The sequence below is a fragment of the Heterocephalus glaber genome, unplaced genomic scaffold (assembly GCF_053883595.1).
Source record: "Heterocephalus glaber isolate CG9 unplaced genomic scaffold, H.glaber_assembly_v1.0 deba00001673, whole genome shotgun sequence".
NCBI classification, from domain to species: Eukaryota; Metazoa; Chordata; class Mammalia; order Rodentia; family Bathyergidae; genus Heterocephalus; species Heterocephalus glaber.
This window is the reverse complement of record NW_028258410.1, coordinates 20,372,142-20,391,364: the sequence shown is the minus strand read 5'-3', so window position 1 is coordinate 20,391,364 and position 19,223 is coordinate 20,372,142. Positions and strand designations below refer to the sequence as shown.

At 54.1% G+C, this 19,223-nt stretch overlaps 1 protein-coding gene and 1 long non-coding RNA gene across 15 annotated transcripts in view; one reads left to right on the top strand and one right to left on the bottom strand.

The window, feature by feature from the left end:
- Sulf2 (sulfatase 2) overlaps positions 1–13,046 on the bottom strand; it is a 98,453-nt gene extending 85,407 nt beyond the window's left edge. For 5 of the 14 annotated variants that reach the window (XR_015446073.1, XR_015446074.1, XM_004858086.4 and 2 more), the window contains exon 1: positions 12,764–13,046. Coding sequence is in view for 4 of the 14 variants with exons in the window: in XM_004858086.4 (XP_004858143.2) it covers positions 12,764–12,925 (162 nt within the window). In the remaining 10 variants the exon portion in view is untranslated. Of the gene's footprint in view, positions 1–10,576; positions 10,711–12,116; positions 12,253–12,557; positions 12,727–12,763 lie in introns of those variants that run through there. The other 9 variants (XM_004858089.4, XM_087197765.1, XM_004858090.4 and 6 more) reach the window with 7 other exon arrangements.
- LOC110344555 (uncharacterized) lies at positions 11,167–15,857 on the top strand. The gene is made up of 2 exons (XR_002387183.2): positions 11,167–12,052; positions 13,142–15,857. It is a non-coding gene; the product is annotated as an uncharacterized LOC110344555 (long non-coding RNA).
- Positions 15,858–19,223: the final 3,366 nt, after the last annotated feature.

The following is a 19,223-nucleotide window of genomic DNA, read 5'->3' as shown; positions in this document are numbered from 1 at the left end:
CACAACACCAATGATATCTTCAACACCAGAAATGGAACTCAGCAACGTGGTGGGCTGGTTCCTGCTGGCCAGGGACCCTGGGCCTCGTTCCAAGAGGAGAGGGCTTCCTGGAAGACCACAGGGAAGACTCAGAGGGCGTGGAGAAAGGCAGAGGGGAAATCACCTGCTTGTGGCCAGAGTCAGTGTCACGAATGCCCCGTGCCCATTCCACCACATGAAAGGGCTGTTGGGCCCCACTAGCAGCGAGTCTGGGTGGGCAAGACTTTCAGGCTGGCCTGAGGGCTGGATATTGCCTGGTCACCTTTGGAATGAGACATACGTCCACAGTGGCTTTTGTCTAAAGCAAGGATACAAACTCGGATGCCCATAGGGGCCAGGCAGGGACCTAGAGAGTGAGGAGCCCAGGTTTAGGGTAAGAGGGAGGTCGGTACCCAGACCACACTGGAGACGCTGTAAGAACATCCACTCTGTTCTAAATACTGAGCACACCAAAGCCCCTTGGAGTGTGACTGGCAAACCTTCACAGCCATCTGCTCTTTCCTGAGCATCTACTACGTGTCAGGTGCTGTGTGATGCTGGGAAACAGCAGAGGACGTGACCAGGCCTCTGTCTTCAGGTGCTGACATTCTGATGGGGGAGGTGGATACTCAACAAATGAAGAGGAATTTCAGAATGTCCTATGAACTTTGGAGGAAGTTTCCAGAGTGACAGGACAGACAGTAAATCAGGGCAGGCCTCTTAAGAGGAGGGAATGTTTGAGCCAAGATAAAAGGTGAAAGGCAGGCTGGTAAGGAGCGAAATGCTCTCTAAGCAAAGGAAAAAAGCACATGCAAAGGGCCTGTGGTGGGAATGACCAGAATGAAGACATGCACGGCAGCAGAAGCAGGGAGAGTGGTGGGATGGCACAGATAAGGGACACTGCTTTACCCGAGCCCACGTCTTGTGGGCAGGCCATGCCTGCTGTCCACTCTGGGTGTTTTGGGGAAATGGGAATCAGATAGAAATTTCCACCTCTGTTCTTTGTTCCTTTGTCCCTGCTGAGGACAAAAGCTTCCCTGCCAGTGAGTTACAAAGTTATTTTTGCAAAAGGCCTTTGCCAAAAGCAACAAAGTCAGACTTGAACAGAGTCATTATTCATGCCTAACTGTGGGCTGGTTCTCAGCAGGGCACCACAGGCTGGCCAGGCCGTGGCCACCCACCCCACCCTACTTGAACTACACCTTCCCAGCCCTGTTTACCCCCTACAGAGTGCACATTTTGGTGTCCAGAGAATGTTGTTTCCTTCAGGAAGAACAAACCAGGGATGAAAGGGTATTTTGGTTGCCGGGTATTAATAATCCAATTATTTCTTCCCTTTCCACCTGATCTTCAGCCTCGAACACCAGCCTGGCCCATCAGGCCTCTGTGATTAGCAGGCGAGCGGCTCATTAGCTCACCTTGGAAACGGCTGGCGCTTACAACTATTCCAGAAGCTTGGACCCACAGGCAGGGGGAGGAGTCCGAAGGAGCTTTTACGGGATGATCTGCTAAACCGAGGGGTGCGAGTGGAGAACATCTGGAGTGAGCTCCATTTTCAACCCTGACATGCTGTGTAACCTAATTAGGGGCTGGAAAGACTGGCGGGAGGGAGGAGAGATCTGGGCCTCTGCGCGTGAGTGGGGGTCAGTTTCTCTGGCCCGTGGCCTCACAGCTGCCAGAGGATTTGCTGGGTATCACCAAGTGTGCTGACCTGGCCTGGAAGAAAGGGGTGGCAAGGGGCGGCCACATCCACGGCAGGATGCAGATGGTCTCCCACCAGGGACCACTGCTAATCACCCCCATTTTTCAGATGAAGGTGCTGAGGCACGGCAGCGGCTCTGGATGTCAGTATTGCATCATAAAGAGGTGCGGTGACGCACACCTGTCATCCCTGCCAAGTCTGAGACCAGCCTGGGCAACTCAGCAAGACCCTGTCTCAAAATAAGAGATGAGCTCAGTGTTCCCTGGGTTCAATCCGGGGGTGGGGGTGGGGGAGACTCTTAGACTCCCAGCAGCACCTGTTGCCATTCTACTTATACCCACCTTAAAAAATTCATTCATCTATTCATTTTTAAATGTTAACTGCTCCTCCAGGGACAGAGTTGCCTAGGCAGGGGCCATGGAGTGATTTCCAACTTTCCTTGCCTATCCATCTGTCCCCTTCTTTAGACAACAGCACCTGCATTTTTCTAGTGCTTGAACCCAGCATGTATACATGCTAGGCAAGTGCTCTACCTCCGAGCCACGGACCCAGTCCGCCCAACTTCCTTTTGAGGATTCTCAGCTGCCTAGGCCACCATCCTCTCCTGCCATTGGTGATCATATGACCCAGATCAGCCAATCAGGCTTTCTCTCACTGTGCCAACCCCTCACAGTTGAGGGAATGAATGGATGGACAGATGATGCTATTCTCACTGAAGTGACCAGGGCAGAGAGGGGCGTCGAGGAGCATTTGGCCTGCTGGGCCCTCCTGCAGGAGGGTGACAGCGATCCTGTCCCTTCCTGAGCCTGGTCTATCATCTTATGGGCTCCCCGAACCGCCCGATGTTCTGGGGAATCCTGCTTCATCTGCAGGCACCGAGGTTCGGCTCTGCTACCCACAGTCTGGGGGGGGCTGGTGCTTCAGCAGACCTTGAGTCACACTGCCCAGCCTTCACACCCTTATGCAGTCTCCACCCCACGAAACAGGGCCAACTCAGTGGCCTGCTCTGACCCAGGTGATGTGGCAAAAGGAACGCTGTGACCGTTCTGGGCTTAAGGCCTGGCAGCTTTCATTCCTGCACTTTTTGGAGTTGGGCCGGTGTGTGACCACCATGCTGTGAGGAAGCCCAAGCAGCCTCAAAGAGGAGGGTGCAGGCATTCAGTGGGGTCTCCCTGTGCGGTTCCGCCTGGGGGGATGGCACCGGCTGCTCTTCAGCTGTGCACAGCCAGCCTGGACCCTCAGACAGTGTCACATGAGGCAGAACCGCCTGGTCAAGGGTGGCATCCTTGTCAGAACATGTGGAGAACATCAAACGTCCATTCGTTCACTCCTGCGATTATTTGTTCAGAGCCAGTGGGCGGAGACACAGGGCACAAGAGGGACCAATGCGAAGCTCCTGTTCTGGTGGGTCTCACACAGCCTCGGGCTCCTCTTTTACAACGTGGAAGTGACACAGGCCTTGTTACCTGATGACTAAGTGCCTGGCAACAAGCACTCAACAGATGTTTTTTTACTAACATCACAAACATATTTGCAACATGCTGTCCCTCAAGTGTGACTGTTTGGCATGAACAAACCCTCAGAGACAAACTCCAGGGCCTGGGTGGGTGGGAAACGCACACAGCTGATGCCGGCCGGGTGCAGGGAACCCACCTCCCCTTTCAGATCTGCCCTGACTACTCCAGCAGAGGCATAAGAACCGAGAACGTGGCTCTGCAGTAAGCAGAACAGAGCCAGGGTGATGACAAAAGGAGACAGACACGGCCATGACCTCAGGTGACAGGGACTGGTGAGGACCTGCAGAAGAGGCACCCACGTGGCCTGCTATGACCCTCCTACTTTCCAGAGCTGAAAATTCTAACTTTTAAGAAATGAAATCTTACAATTGCTAAAAATCTGACAACTATTTTCTGAAAGGTGCAAAACAGACTGTAGGTTAAAAAAAAAAAAAAAAGGAAGAAGACAGACACGCCCTGTGAGCCCAGTCCAGCCCCATCCCAAGGGCAGAGCGAGCAGGGTGGGTTTTGAGGGTCACACTACTGGTCTCCCAGCCCCACCTTCACTCCCAGGTGGCCCCAGAGGACCAGTCCTCCTGCAGGGCTTGCTGGCCCTGGTGTGGTACAAAGGGGACAGTCCTTCCTCTGCAAGCCACTGAGGCCTGGGAGAAGCCGGCCTTCTTCACCCAGACCTTTGCTTTCTGCAAGTGACAAACAGGTTTCGACTTCCTTGCCTTGAGCAGCCACCTTGAAGCAAGGAGACCCAAACACTCACTCTAGATCTGCCAGGTGGTCTACAAGCCTCCTTCCTCCAACAAACATTTCCGGAGCACCTGCAGAGGGCCAGGCCTGGTTCTAGCTGTCGGGAACAAGATGGATGGATGAAGTCTCCTGAAACCATGGAGATGACTTTTGGTTTTTGGTACCGGGGATTGAAGGAGATGACTTTTTAGTGAGAGGAGAAGGGACACAAACAGATAATTCCAGACAGGGATAAATGCCATGAACATAAAACAAGGCAGCATCCTGAGACGGTACTGACATTTGACCCGAGACCTTAAGGATTAGAAGGACCCAGACTTGGGAGACTATGGAGAAAGGGGAGAGCAGAAGGAGGGACGACAGCCAGTGCAAAGGTCCTGAGGTCAGAGCAAGCTTTGCTGGCCAGTGTGGCGGAGGTACAATCAGCTCAAGGGGTGGGGAGGCCACACAGTGCAGCACACAGCAAAGAGTCTGGACTTTATTATAGACGCAGCAGGCCCCTGAAGGGAAGGTGTTTGGGGGCAGCTGCCACCCTCTAACAGCTGCTCTGGGACGTGGCGGAAATGCCCCAAAGAAGGCTCTCCTCCAGTGCTTCTTCCTATTGGTCCTCAGCTGCACAGTGCACTGCAGTTACCTAGAGATGAGACACCTTGTGCCCAGGCCCCCACCCAAGGATGCTGGTTTAATTGGCCTGGGTGTGGCTGAGCACTGAGGGCCTGAGGAGCTCCTCTCCAGATGTGAGGGGTCCCGCCCTGCTCCCAGCACCTGCCATGCATGCAGTGACAAATGCCACCTGGGGCTTGGGACAGGCTGCAGGCTCTGTCCCTCGGGTCGGGCAAGGGAGGGCAGGACACTGCAGCTGCAGCGCATCATCTCGGGCACCCGTGACCTGTGCCAGCTCCCCGAGCTGGACTCTCCCCATCTGTCACCAGCAGACTAGACTGATGGCTCTCCTCACGGGCACAGAGCCCAGTGACCAGGGGGCTTGGCAGGGCGCCCACCGCTGACAAAGGCCCTCCTGATACAATAAAAGCTGCGACGTCAGTGACCCCAGCTCCCAGGAAGCACTGTCCGGACCCAGGCACTGTCCCTATGTCCCACCGGAACTCGGGGGATGCCACCCTGACTTACCCAGCTTACCGATGAGGCCCTGATGGGTCCAGCAACCAGGCGTCCAGCTGTGGAGCCTGCAGTGATAGGCTGATCCCGGGGATGTCTCTGAGGCCCTGGCTTCTACATTTTCTCCAGCTCCCGCTCAGGGGGACAATGCTGGGTCTGGGATGAACCCGAGGACTCGTGACCCCCTGCGCTGGTTGGAGTAGGGCCTTCCAGGCACAAGTCAGCCAGGAGGGGGTGAGGGGCAGGAGCTGGGAGACCCTGTCCCCCATCAGGGGGCGCCCTGGGAGCACGCAAGGACTGTTCTGTTGTCACAGGGCTGGGGTGCCCCAGGAAGTGGGGCACGGGGTGCTGGGTCACTGACGACACTGCCCAGTGACAAACTGCCCCATTTCCAGCATCCCACCAGGCATTTGTGTTGTGAAAAGCTGCCGAGAATGAACCCTTTCAGACACCAAAAGAGACCAGGGGAGGCCTGTTCTGTTTCACTGGGAACTCTGGGTGAGCTGTGAGCTGTTCCAGAATCTTTTACTGTTTGTGTGGCCACGCTACTCCCAGGATTTGAGCTGCCCAGCAACCCACCGGCTTCACGGTGTCCAAGCTTATGCCCTGCAATGCATGTATTTAATCATGAATCACATTCCTTTCAATTGGTCACTGTTTCATGGATGAATATGTGTAGACAGGATATGTATCTATGAATTTATTTCAGGCAACCCTGAAAAATATTTCCTATAAGAAGAGGGTGTTTGATCTGGTAATTTAGGAACCACTGAGGTAAGTCAAACAGCAGAATCCCATTTCTACTTCACCATGTTTGGTTTACAGGTGAGTATGAAACCCTACTCTGGTTCAATGAGACATAAAGCAAAGTCTGTGGTGTGGGTATTCTTAGAAAAATTTTGTTCACTGATCAAAAGTGGAAAGGTGAAATGGAGATTCTCACTTTTCAGGGGGATGATGTCTGGAGCTGTGGCAGCCACACTGAAATCATGAGGCAATAAAACCAAAGACATAATATAGAGGAACAGAAGATAGAAGGACCCTAAGCTTCTGATGACGTACTGACAGCTAAGGTCTGGTCTCCCTTGGTTTGGACTTTTTATGAGAAATAAATGTTTCTGTTCTACTCTAGGCTGGGAACTCTATTACTCAAAGTGAATGGAGCTTGATCCAGATTCAAATGATTATGAGTATGATTCTAAGCCATTAAGAATCCCGGTAAGGGTTCCGGTTCTCTGAAATGTCCTCATAAATGGTCCGCATTCAGAAGTCTGTGGACAGTGGGTCTACAGCAGGTCAGAAATGCAGCTTTTCTCTGTACCTTCAACCAAGTGTGAGCACCTCCTGAGCTTCTGTAAAGCTGCTGGTTTGTTCAGAGCGCCTCCTCCCTGGCTACCGAGGTGGACCAAGTCCCTGCTGGGTTCTACACCAAAAGCCAATTTAAGAAAAACTGTCAGCAACATTCTTCCCCACCACATCTGGCGTCCACCTGGCCAAACACCTCGGGTACTGCTCAGGTCCCTGGGGCAGGCCCTGCCCCCACCTCCCCACACAAGCCCGGCATAAGGACCAAGTCTGATGGATGGAATTTCTCCATTTCTCCAGTGGGGCCCAGGTGCGCTGAGCAGCGGGCCAGGCCTTCCCTCAGGCGATGCTTCGGGTCAGAGGCCAGGGCCCCAGGGCAGCACATGCTTTGAGATCACACTGAGCGACGGGCAGTGGGTTCAGGATATTCTGGCTGCAGAGCATCCCTCGGGGTCCTGGGCTGGGCTGGGGGGGAGCAGCAGCTCTGGCCGCTGCTTGGCCCAGGAGGCTTTGTGCTGCTACCTGCCAGGCTGAGATCCCCCAAGACCAGGCCCTTTCCCCGTGTCTGCTGCTCAGTGACAGCTACTTAGTTTGGTCCGCTAATCACTGAACCCTTGGGGAGGCCCCGGGGTGCAGCCTGAGCCTTCAGAACTCCCCAGGAGGTGGCCAGGGCGGGAGTATGGAGTGTGCTGAAATATTCATCAAACACTCGCATGACAGGCTGGGCTGGACGCACGCCGGGAACACAGGATCCGCTCCCTGGGTGAGGCTGGGCCCCCAGGCTTAAAAAAAGCCCTGGGCCTGCAGTGGCTCTGGATTCAGGGCGGTTGCAGGTCTGTGTTTCTGCCACCCGCAGGGCTTCGCCTGGCATAGGTGGTGCTGAGGTCCAGGTTGCTCCCTCCCAGGCCTCTCCCAGCTTCACTGAGGAGTCACCATGTGCCGAGCCACCTTGTGGGGGCGTCCTGGACACGGGAGGATGTTTAGCAGCACCCACGAGGTGCCGGGAGAGCCCCTCCACGCTGTGAAAATCAAAAATGTCTCCCACTGCCCTGTCCCTAGCAGGCGAAATCGCCCTTGGTTGACCCTGATGCTCTTTCCCACACTCTGAGCATTCGGCGCACCAGGAGTCCTGTTAGCGCCCTGGCAAATGATCTCCAGGCTGCACCGAGGCTCCGTGACGCCACCCTTCAGGCCAGCCCCAGTGCCCCCAGACTACCACCTGGCACCCCAGCTTCCATGCACACGACATTCCTCCTGTAGTAGCTACGACCTCTCTGAAACACAAATCATGCCAACCCTACCTTAAAGCCACCAATGGTTTCCCATGGCACCCACCATAGTATAAACCTGTCACCTCTGACCTCTGGACTTCTATTTGGGTCCTGCACAGGCGACCCGGATGGGCCCCTCCTCTGCCTCAGGCCCTCTCTCTCCAGATCCTCCCAAGGCCAGCTGCTTCCTAAAATGCAGGCCACAGCTCAGGGGTTGCTCCTCAGAGAGGCTTCTGCAGCCCACCTGCCTGACGTTGCCCCCACCCACCTCACACAGCCATCTTTCGTCCATCACTATTTTATTTCCCCTGAGGTGCTTCTGGCTTTCAGAAACAGCCCTGGCATGGGCTGGTTTGCTTCAGTTGATTCAGCCTCTCGGTCCCTGGAAGTGCAGAGTCCTCTCTTGCTGGTCCCTGTTCCAACGCAGGGCCCGGCCCACGGCAGAGTCACAGAGCCCATGTGTGGGAGGACGACCTGGGAAGCCCTTGTCGGACAGGCAGTCCCAGGGCCTCCTCCCCAAAGCCCTGTGTATCCGGAGCCTACACGAGTGCACCACTCACTCCCCAGTCCGGGTTTCCCATGGTTTAAGTAAGCACTTCGAGGTGATTTTCCTGGCGCAGGGCTGGGCAACCAGCAAAGAGCCCCCAAAAGCACAGGATGGGGCTAGGCTGCATCTGTGCTGCTAAGTCCTGGGACGCCTGCTGCCCTTCGGGAGAGGGTGTGTGTGGGGGGCTGTTCCCGAGGCCCCCCCCTCAGCCAAAGAGCAGACAGGTCTCTGACCACGGCCGTGGCCCTGAGTGTGGCCACCTGCTGCTCTGTCACTCAGGACTCCCAGCTCGTATTCCCCCAGGTTTTGGGGCCCCCTTGGTCAGCGTCCCTGTCCAGAGCAGGTCCAGGGACCCACCCTGAGCTGACTGTGTGCAGTTCACATCTGTGGTCAGTGACTTGTATGCACTGAGAACAGACCAATGTCCAGCTGGAGGGGAGCTTGGGGCTCAGGTGGGCGCTACCTCAGAAGAAGCCTGCTCTTCCTCCACGCAGATGGGAGGAGAGGTCTCGCACCTCCATTGCGTTAACAGCCAGACGCTATGCTAAGCACTTGACATTGATGATCTCATTCCACCCTTTCCCACAGCCAGGGACAGGTGCTAGGATCATCACCATTTGTCAGATGAGAACACAGAGGCACAGAAAGGTTGAGTCACACACCCCCATCTCGTCGCTGGGCAGGTGGCCAGGCAGCCCGGCTGTCCTCACTACTGTGCCCACAGCTGCCAGAGCCTGCGGCCTCAGAGCCGGGAAGAAAGCCGGTCTATGAAGGCAGAGCAGAGATGGAGGGGAATGGACCCTCATGCCCAAATCTGAGGCTCCAGTCCCTCCGGGCCTGAGGCGAGAACCACCCTAAGAGTTTCAGGTTATGGAAACCAACAGGGTCCCTTCTGTTTAAGCTGGTTTGAGGGTTTTTTCCCTTTCTGTGGCTTGCAAGAGAAAGAATCCTGATTACCCTGCCATCCTTCTAGGAAAACCCCTGATATTTCATTTGCAACTCACAAGTGGCAGCTGCTCAGGGAGCCTGGCCCAGGCAGTGAGGCGAGTTGGCCTCCTGCCCATGCCCGGCCAGGTCTGTAACCCTAACGCCAACTGCGGCCAGCCCAGCGCCTCTTCCCCTCTAGGATCCAAGCGAGGCCTAGTTCCCTAGCAACCGCCCCAATTAGGCAATCATGCCATTTATCAGGATGCCAATTAATTATAATGATCTTAATGATCTCCCAATTAGATAGCGCCTTGAATCTGGCTGGTTGGGGGCACCTGCAGATTCCCCCAAGGCCTGTCATGAGGCTGCCTTGGGAGGCAAGTCCCAGAGAGGGTGCCCTCGCTGGGGAGGGGTGGGGGTCAGCATCAGGCCGCCCCCTTCCATGGCCACCGCCACACAGCCAGTCACAGTGCCCAAGGCTGACATCAAGTGTCCCAGACCTCGGACCTCCATGGAGCGACTCTATCACCAACCTCAAGAGAAGGAAAAGGAACTCAGCAAATGCATAGGTTCCTCCAGGCAGAAAACCCTAAGAGACAAACCCAAGACTCCCCAAATATGGTGGTATGGGAGAGCAGAAGGAATACTGATGGCTTTCTACTTTTCAGTGTTATTCTGTGTGTTCTTGGTTTAGCCTGCTTTTTTCCTACATTTGGATAAAAGGCCAAGGTCGAGAGGATGGCCCACTGGTTCAGACTGGACCCTAGAGCCCAAGGACTCCACCATTGACCACTCCTGGCAAGTCACAGTCCCTTCTGTGCCTCAGTTTCCTCACCTTTAGCATGACGACAACCACAAGACCTGGCTCTTGGGTTTGTGTGGACTCAAGGAGTTGTTATATATAGTGGCTTTGAATGCTTTTGGTCCCTGTGACACTCCCTAAATTACCTATTGGTTCTAGACTCTACCTTTTCTTTTAACTATAAGCTGCTCGGAGATGGTGATACATACCCATTCAGCAGCAGAGGGCTTCTGGTCTCAAGGAGCAAGCTCTAAAAGGTGGATATTCCTGCCTGGAGACCACAGGCTGCCCCACCCACCTACCCACCAGGGTAAGTAGATAGCCACCAAAGCCAGAGAAGGGGCGGGAAACATGATCCAAAATCCTGCCCCTCACTGGGTCCTTGGGAAGCCAACCACTGAGCTTCGGGGTGGGGTCACAGCCACACACACACACACACACGCACATCGTGCACACACTCAGCTCATGTAGTAGGCCTCCTCCGAGCCCAGGATTTCTGCAGTCACTCACCCTTCACCCCTTAAGTTTGAAAACTTAACGTGTTATTAGGGTTTCACAAAAAGCCATAAATTCAAATAAAAAACCCAAGAAGTATACACAGATCCCAAAGTCCAAAGCCACACTGACCCTCAGCCACGGCAGTGATGCCAGCATCCTGCCCTTCTGCACACAATCTTGGCTGTGAAGTCAGAGCCCGCAGTGCAAATGTCCACCTATCCATCAGCCAAGCCGGCACCATCAGCCCCGAGCTGCTTATTTCAACACTAAGTCACACTAAGTCACACGGGACAGCTGTCCAGAGTTCTCCTCCCCTAGGAGAGAGACGAGGAAGGCTGGGGAGACATCCCCTAGGCGGGAGCGGCCTTCAGCGCATCGCCCCACCCCCTCCGATCTTTAATGAATGGCTTAATTTAATTACACCCCTCCCCCTCCTGCAAGGGGAGGTGGGGTCGCAGGAAGGAGTCCCCTTCACTATTAACTACTCCATGGATGCACAACCCTGGGGAGAGCAGACTCTGGGGCGTCCTGGGAAAGCTGTCTCACCTGCCTGGTCACCCCCACGGACTTGGCTCCAGAGCAGGCTGGGGGGGAGGGAGAACTGTGGGAAAAGAGGCAGGGGACAGATGGAGGGGGAGGGCGGGTGTCCCAACACTCACTGATGAGCACATACCCAGATTCAAACGTAAGCCGAATGTAATTACTTGGTTAATTAAATATTGACTTTTAACTCCAAAGTGATTAAAACAAGCTGCAGGAAAGGCTGTCCAGAAAGGGAGTGGATGAATCACAACTCCCGAGAAGGGGGGGGGGTCACGAGGAAGGTCTTCCTACCGTGTGCAGCGCCCACTGCGTGCAGGGGGCGTGGTCCTCGGGGTCCCGGAAGGTAGGGAATTGTGGACAGGGGTCACTCTGCCAAACTAGGATTTCTCACTACTCCTCTCTACCCAGCCGCCCTCCAATGACCCGGCCGCTTTGGGCGCAGGAAGCCGATGCAGTTCCTCCGCGTTTTTCCCTGGAACCCAACTCGGAGGCAGCTGGCACGAGGGCGAACCATAAGTGCGGGTAGAACGAATGAATGAACACTACACGGAATATTTAAACAAGAAAGAAAGAAAGTGCATCCCCAGGAATCGCTGCCTGACTTGTACAACCCTGTAGCCCCGGGAGGAGAGCATCTCTCCGCTGGGGGATGAAACTGCTTCGGACCTGGCCGGGGTGGAAGTTTGCCTTCCCCATCCTATTTGTCCTTTCGCTATCTGAGAGTTCTGAGATTCGGTCCACCGCCTGCCCGTGTCCTGCCCGGACAAGCCCCACGTGGGCTGGCTTCTAGCTGGTCCTCCGAGTCTCACCCCGGAGGGGTCAAGCAGGCCGTGCCCCACGGGCTGGCGGGCCCGGGCGCGCTCCCTGCTTCTGGGGCGCGGCTGGAAGTCCTCGCCCTCCCACCAGGCCCGCCGGCCGGGTCAAGCGGGTCACCCCCTGCTGCCGGCCGGCGCCGGCGCCTCCCGGCCGGTCCCACCTCCTCGCGCAGCTCACAGGCCGGAGCCAGGCGGTCCGGGCCGGCCGGGGCTCACCTGGGCGGCGCTCGCAGCCGAGCTCAGACAGGTGAGGCTTGAGGTGCAGGAGCCCCACGCCTGAGCCCCACGCCTCCGCCCCGCGCCCCACTCACCCCGCGCACACCGGTGACCTCACCCGGCGCGGGGCGCCGCCGCCTCTGCTGCAGCTCGGCCGGGCAGCGGGACGCAGGGGACTCCGCGCCGCTGCAGCTGCCGCCGCCGCCGCCGCCGCCGCCACCACCACGGCTGCATCCCGGGGCGAGCGCTGCCGCCGCTCCTCCCCTCCCCCTCTCCCCGCCCCCGGCCTCCGCCCCCACCCCCGACCCCCTCCCGGCGCGCCGCTCTCGCCAAAGTCCGACTCCGCGCCCCGCCCGGGCCGCTCTCGAGGCGCCCAGCCCGGCCCGCCCGGCCCCCGCCTGCCGCTGCCGCCGATCGTCCCCTGCTGGCCTCGGCTCGGGGAGGCGCGCGCGCCGGGCCAGGGGGCCCTGGCCGGAGCGGCGGGGACCCGGGGATCTGCGGCGGCCTCCCGCGTCCCCGGCGAGCGAGCGCTTTACCTCCGCTTCGTGGACGCACGGCCCGCCGGCCTGGCCCTGCGGAGCGGGCGCGCTGCCCTTGCCCCGAAGTCCGGCCCCGGACGGGGCAGCGCGCGGTGAGCGGATTCCGGGCGCTGTGGCCTCCGCCGCCTCCGGCCCTGCTGGCTTCCTGGCCGCGCTCCCGCCGCCGAGCGCGCACCCTCGCCGGGACACAGACGCACACTCACCGACACACACTCGCTCCCGCTCGCCCTCGGCGGAGAGTTGAAACAGATGTGGGATTCGCCCAGGAGCTGGAAACGAGGGAGGAACGCGAGCCAGAGCCGTGTGTGCGCGCGTGTGTGTGTCTGTGTGTGTGCGTGCGCGCCCCACACGGACGAGGGGGGCATTTTTACTAAACCAAATATCGTAATAAAGTGGGGAGGGCCATCGATCAGATCCACTTGGCCGGAACGAAGACAACCCTTGGCTTCCTTGTCGCTTTCTTTCTCTCCTCCCCTGGCACTAGAAAAGCCAAGTGTTTCTTGGGGCGTGCGACAGCCCCCGCCGGGCGCTCCCCTCGTAATGACGCGTTAATAAATGTTTTCTTTTATCTCCTTTCACAGGGGCTCACCCCGCACTGCAAACGCCCTACTGCCTAGGCTGAAAGCCCCGCGCTCGCCGGGATCTACACACATTTTCCTTTAGAGGCGCCGGTTCCGGGCCAGCCCCAAGCTAGACCGCGGGGAGAGCTGCCCACGCGCCTCGGAAGTTCTCCGAGAAATCCTGTTGAGCTCGAGTGAGAAAAGCGGCCCAGAAATGGCCCGGGAATAGGAAAGAAAAGACGAACCTGCTTCCTCCGAAAGGGAGGGATTCGACTCAAGGTGGTGCTGTCTGCCGAGATTTCCACTATCCCCAGCATCACGGCCCAGGCCCAGGGGCACGGGGCTGGAAGGGGTGGGCCTAGAGCCCGCAGAGAACCAACCAGTAGCTGCAGAAAATGAAGCTGAGCTGCTAAAGGGAAACAGATTCTTCTATAGAAAAGCACTCATGGGCAGTAGTAACCCATCTAAACCTAACACACGAAATCGGTTGTGGCATTATACCCATTTCACAGCTGTGGACACCAAGGTGCAGAGTGGTTAAGTGACTGGCTCAATACCCAATTTTAAGTGATGGATCTGGGATTTGAACCCAAGAAGCCCAGCTGCGAGCAATGCTCTTGCACCCCAGCCAGTGGTGGCAAACCTGTGGCACAGGTGCTGCAGTGGGCTGTTTATCATCAAAAGCTCTAAAAGTTTCACCATTACTGCCCCTAGGTTATTGTCACTCTTAATCGTGCTTAGAGTTGTCAGATTTAGTAAAGATAACAGGATGTTTATGGGGATATGCTTATACTAAAATTTCTTTTGTTTTTAAAATCTGAAATTCAAATCGAATGTCTTGAGTTGAGGGGGCACTCTAGGCCCTTCGCCTTAGTCTTCCTCCTCATCTCAGATGAATCTAGTCTAAATCAGAAAAATCCTTGAACTTTGTTTTATAAATTACCTGCTGGCCCCACTGCACTGCCTGATTTTGCAGTACAATGTCATGCTTCCTGTTTGACCTTTGTGGAACCCCAAGATATTGGAGTCCCTCCTGTCTCCTCAGAAGGGAAGTCAGACCCACCGTGGTGCTTTACCACAGATGTATGCTGCACGCCATGGATATAACTGAAAATTGTCTAGTACTGGCCAATAGAGGGTTAAAAAAAAGCAGATGGGGTTAGTTTTCCTAATGTAGCTTATTTAACCAGTATACCCAAATTATCATCTCTTCAGTATATATTCAATATAAAAATTATTAGTGAGTTTTTCTACATTCTTTTTTTTTTTTCTTTTTTGTTTTGGTACTGGGGATCGAACTCAGGACCTTTCGCTTTTGAGGCAGGCAGCAGAACCACTGAGCTAAATCCCCAGCTACATTCTCTTTTCTTAATCTTTGCATGTGGTGGGTATTTTCTTCTTAAAATCCCTCTCCATCTGGATCAGCTTCGTGCAGTTTGGGTTCCGGTACTGGACAGCCTGGCTGCAGTTGGTTCTGTGGGCAGAGGCAGTGCTTCCATCTGGACATCTCACATCACTCTCTTAACGATCTTTTAGGAAAACAGATGCTCAGAGAAGTCAAGGATCTTGCCTGCAGGCAGAGTTGGCAGGTGGGCTTTTAACCCACCGGAAATGGTGCCTGTCTGGGGGACCTGTATCCCACTGCAACAGCAGTTTTCTAACTGGTCCTCAGAGCCCTGTGGAGATCTGTGATGGGAGCGGGGGAGGCCTAAGGGAAGATCTGCATCCTGCCTTCTTTTATGTTGGGCTCTGGAGAATGTTTCAGGGATGGGAGGATTTCCACCACAGAAAAGTTCAAACACCACTGTGTCACCACACATCGCCTTTTGGGCCTCCAGAACAGGCAGGCTCTCCTTTCCCCATATGGGCTCTGCCCACGATTTCCTCCTCTGTCCTTTTCTCTCTTCATCAGAGAACCTCGGCAAGGAGGGGCAGTGTGCAGGCCTGAGATGGAGTCACTTGATTAGCTTTTGGATGTGTATCGTTGCTGTTGAAAGAACTAAGTGGTTCTGTCTGTGTTTTGCCTCTGACCCTCCCTTAAGGAGGAGAGGACAGATCTGGCTTGTCAATGCTTGTGTGTGTGTGTGTGTGTGTGTGTGTGTGTGTGTGCGCGCGTGTGTGTTCACAGCAGGCCAGGGCTGTGTGTGCACTGTGTGTTCCACGTGGGGAGCCACTCAGCAGGGCAGACACCCATGGGGTTGGAACATCTGCAAAGCACCTCCTGCCACTGTCTTCCCATAATTCCCAGCAACCCTATGGTTCTCCAGGGCCAAGTCTCAGCCTGCTGTCCAGGTCCCACTTAGGGTTCAGTGTCTGCCTGGAGACGTGTGGGGCCTCAGGGCTCAGGTGTCCCCCAGCCTAGGGAGTTCCTCAGCCAGGGCCTGGGGGAGGCTCGAAGACTCTCAGGACCCTCCAAGTCTTCAGTCCCTGACACCGGCCTGGGACAGCCTTTTTCCTCTTGTCTCCCTCGAGCTCCCGATGACATCTGTCTCTGTGATGTTGCTGGCTGGGTACTCCAATAGGGCCTTTCAAGCCCCTCCAGCAGCCCCAACTGTCCCCCATTGTTGGTTTAACCTCCGGGGACCTTTCTCCTGAATCCTCTACGCCTCATTTCTCCCTTCTGCGAACTCCTCTGTGGCCAGCTGTGCAGGACGCCTGCTTGTGCCACAGACCGGGATGAACCCGAATCGCTCTGGGATTTCCTTGGCTCTCATGCAACAATGAAAACAACAATCTTGCCGTGTGTTTTTGCTTCTCCTCCAGAGGGTGAAACTCAATCTGATTGTCCTGGCTCTTCTGGCTGGATCTAGGTTGGAGTAGATGGGATTTTATGAGGGTTGTAAAAGGCAACCTTTTAACATGTCTCAAACAAATTGGTGTGTAAAGGAGAAACATTAAAAGTAGGAACCTGGCCACAGAAGGGCCTGGATGAGCAAGCCTCGGAGCCGGGCACAGGTGGCTTTAATAATGCAGGCAAGTCTGGCTGAAACTTGCTTCTCAAGAGCTGAGGAGCCTGCAGCGGTCCTCAGGGGGTTGGGATCAAACATCTCAGCTCCTGAGTTGGAGATGGTTTTGCATGAGTTTTAAAATACCAATTCCAGTTTCATCCATAACAATATAAATGTGTGGTTAATTCTGCTGAATTTTCAGTTAGACCCAAGCTGTCTTGTCAGTAGAAATGCGTTGGCATTAGAGAAAAACTGTTTACATGTCTTCAGATATTGTGATAATGAAAAACAGCTCCATAAACCCCCATTAAGTCAGAAGAACACTAATTGTATTTCATGCTGCCTCCCTGGACCAGCACGCGGACACAAACATGCTTTACTTCAGCAAAAGCCAGCTAATCTTTGCAGTGTGCTACCCATTTCCCCTTTAATTACACGTAATTGTATAGTCTAATTTATTCTAACGCCTGACGCCTAAAAGTGCACATTTATGAATCAAGGGTTAGTTGGGGAGGGAGAATTATAAACACCTATAATTGCAGTCTCCTGGGGGCTGCTTATGAGTGATCTCAAAGGGTGATGATGTTTATTCTAAATTCTTCCCTCAGAAAGACAGTGGGCCTGTTTCCAGTGAAGAACTTGTTCAATGATGACAGATAACAGTGACAATTTGTCTAGTTGCTTAATGACACACCAATGGTTCTCTTGGATAAACAGGCAAGAAAGTTTAAACACGCGAATTCCACGTCATTTCTGATGTGATAACGCACACAGCAGTGCCGGTACAAGTGCAGCCAAGTATTACAGAGAGCACCGTGGCTCCAGCGCCAGAGCTGCAGGTCTCTTTGGACAAGGTAGAGCTTGCGATCTTTGTTAAAGGGAAAAGCATGATCCATTTGACCACTGGTGCAATTCAGTTTAGGGTTCTCTCTGGGGCAGCATATCCAGTTTTATAATCACATTGCAAAAACATCACCTTTCAGTTTTGATTATACTTTATTGACTTTGATTAATGATGGTGGCCAGTTAGTAAAAAGGGATGGTGACTTGGTGCTGCTCCAGCGCAGAGGATCTACCTAACTGGGTTCTGCCGGTACTGGCTGGAGAATCCTTAGCTGACCTCCCCCAGGCCTCAGTTTACTCATTTAAAAATGGGGATATGATCAAAGACGCTGCCGGCTGTCATGTGCGTTAAGTGAGATGAATGAAGGTGAAATGCACACATGCTGAGTGCTTAGCTCGAGGAAGTACACAGCGAGCATTCATTAAGTCAGAGTTAGAAACATGCTCACATGGGCCCGGGAGACTTTCCAGGGCTTACGAAGCTGCACTGGGAAACTTCAGAGCAGCTAGGCTGATGATGTTCAAGCAAACCAGGTTATGCCACTTCCAGGCTTAAAATCCCCTCCGCTTAGATGGAAATCTGAATTCCTGAGCAGTCATGAGATATGTGATCCTGTCCCTCCTGCTGCTTCAGTATCTTTTCTTGCTCTCTTGCTTCCCTTTTTATTATGAAAAGTTGAAAGAAGAGTACACCGGGCCCGCTTCTCTTCACCTAAAGTGCACAGTCAGTGTTTTGCTATGTGTGTGTCGTATGTTGCTGAGCATGTAGAAGGAGGTTGCAGACCTTTCGACACATCGCCCCTCAGGACCTGGGTGGGCCTCTCCGAAGAATATGTTGCTTTTCCAGATGACCTCCCTATCAATATCATATCTGAGGAAATTAACAGCAATTCCATAACTCTCCAGCTTGTTCACATTAACAGAACCACAGAGGTATCTTTCTCTTTGTTCCTCAAGTTCTTTCCTACCTCAGGGCCTTTGCACTTGCTGTATCCATTCCCATACTCTTCCTCCAGGTTTCCCTCCACAAGATCTTTGTTATCCTTCAGGTTTTAGCTCAGCTGTCATCTCCTGGAGACTTCTTGTGTGTTTTACCTAAAGATGTTTTTTGATCACTATTTTCTTTCCCCATTTTATTATCTTCCTATAATACATTACTGTCTGAGATTTGTTTTTTATTTTGTGTTTATGGTCACTGTCTATTTCCCTCTCCGCACTCCCCACCATGCAGTAGCTGCAGGAGGGCAGGGACTGTGTCTGTTTGTCTATGAGCAGAACATTGTCTAGCACACAGACGGTATTCCATAGATATTTGTTAAATGAATGAATATCCTGTTTGTGACATTCAAACAGAAGAGGTGATACAATGGAGTGATTTGCATCCTAGTGTTTAGAGACAGATTCACACATGTGCTCACCAGCTGCATGTCACCATGGGGCTCTTTCCCTCAAACTCTCCTGCCAAATGGGGACAATGATGACTGCCTCTCCCTCCTAGAACTGTCATGAGATACTAATGAGTTTATGTGCAAAGTGCTTGAGGCACTTCCCTGCCTGGCACACGCCAACGGGCCTCCCTTGAGCACCTGTAATAAAGCTGGACTTGGCTGGCCAGAGGCCCAAGGCTCGCGGCTGCGAGCACCACCATGCACATGGTGAACTGGTCTCCAAGCAGAGCCCCAGGGAGAATTCCTTGGAAGTGCTGAGGTGGTGGGACTGTTGGCCACATGCTGCCCTGTGAGAAACCATGTGGGGCAAGGTCTGGCCTGGAAAAGGCTCTGCTCATTTACAGCGGGCATTGGGGCTGATGGGTCGGGGCCTGTGGTTAGGTATTTTGATTCTCACCCCCCACACCAGCGCTGGGAGGCTTACAGAGCTGAGGCGTGGGAACCTGCAGAGCAGGGACAAGCAGAGGCCCTCTGGGGTGGACAACAGTGACCCCTGGGGGTGCAGGCCTTTCCCCTTCTCTCTGTTGTGTGTCGTCCCTTCTTACCAGCATGGATGCTTTTAAGCACAGGATGTTCACTACTGGATGTCCATATGGAGGAACATGTAGGCAAAGGTGTTTTTAGCTAAAGTTGAAATAAATGAGTTAGAATATCAAAAATAGTGTTGAAAACTTGTACGTAAAAATTTCATTTAGCTAGAAATAAAATAAGGTGGTCTATCCAGGAGAGTGTGCGGGTGATGTAGATATTTGTATTTCGGGGTTAGGGAGGAGTGTTCCCCCAGCACCCATTTGCTCAGTTTTCATAGCAGCACTCTACTTTTCTCTGGGGAAATGGTCTCTACCCTATTTTCAGTTCTGGAGC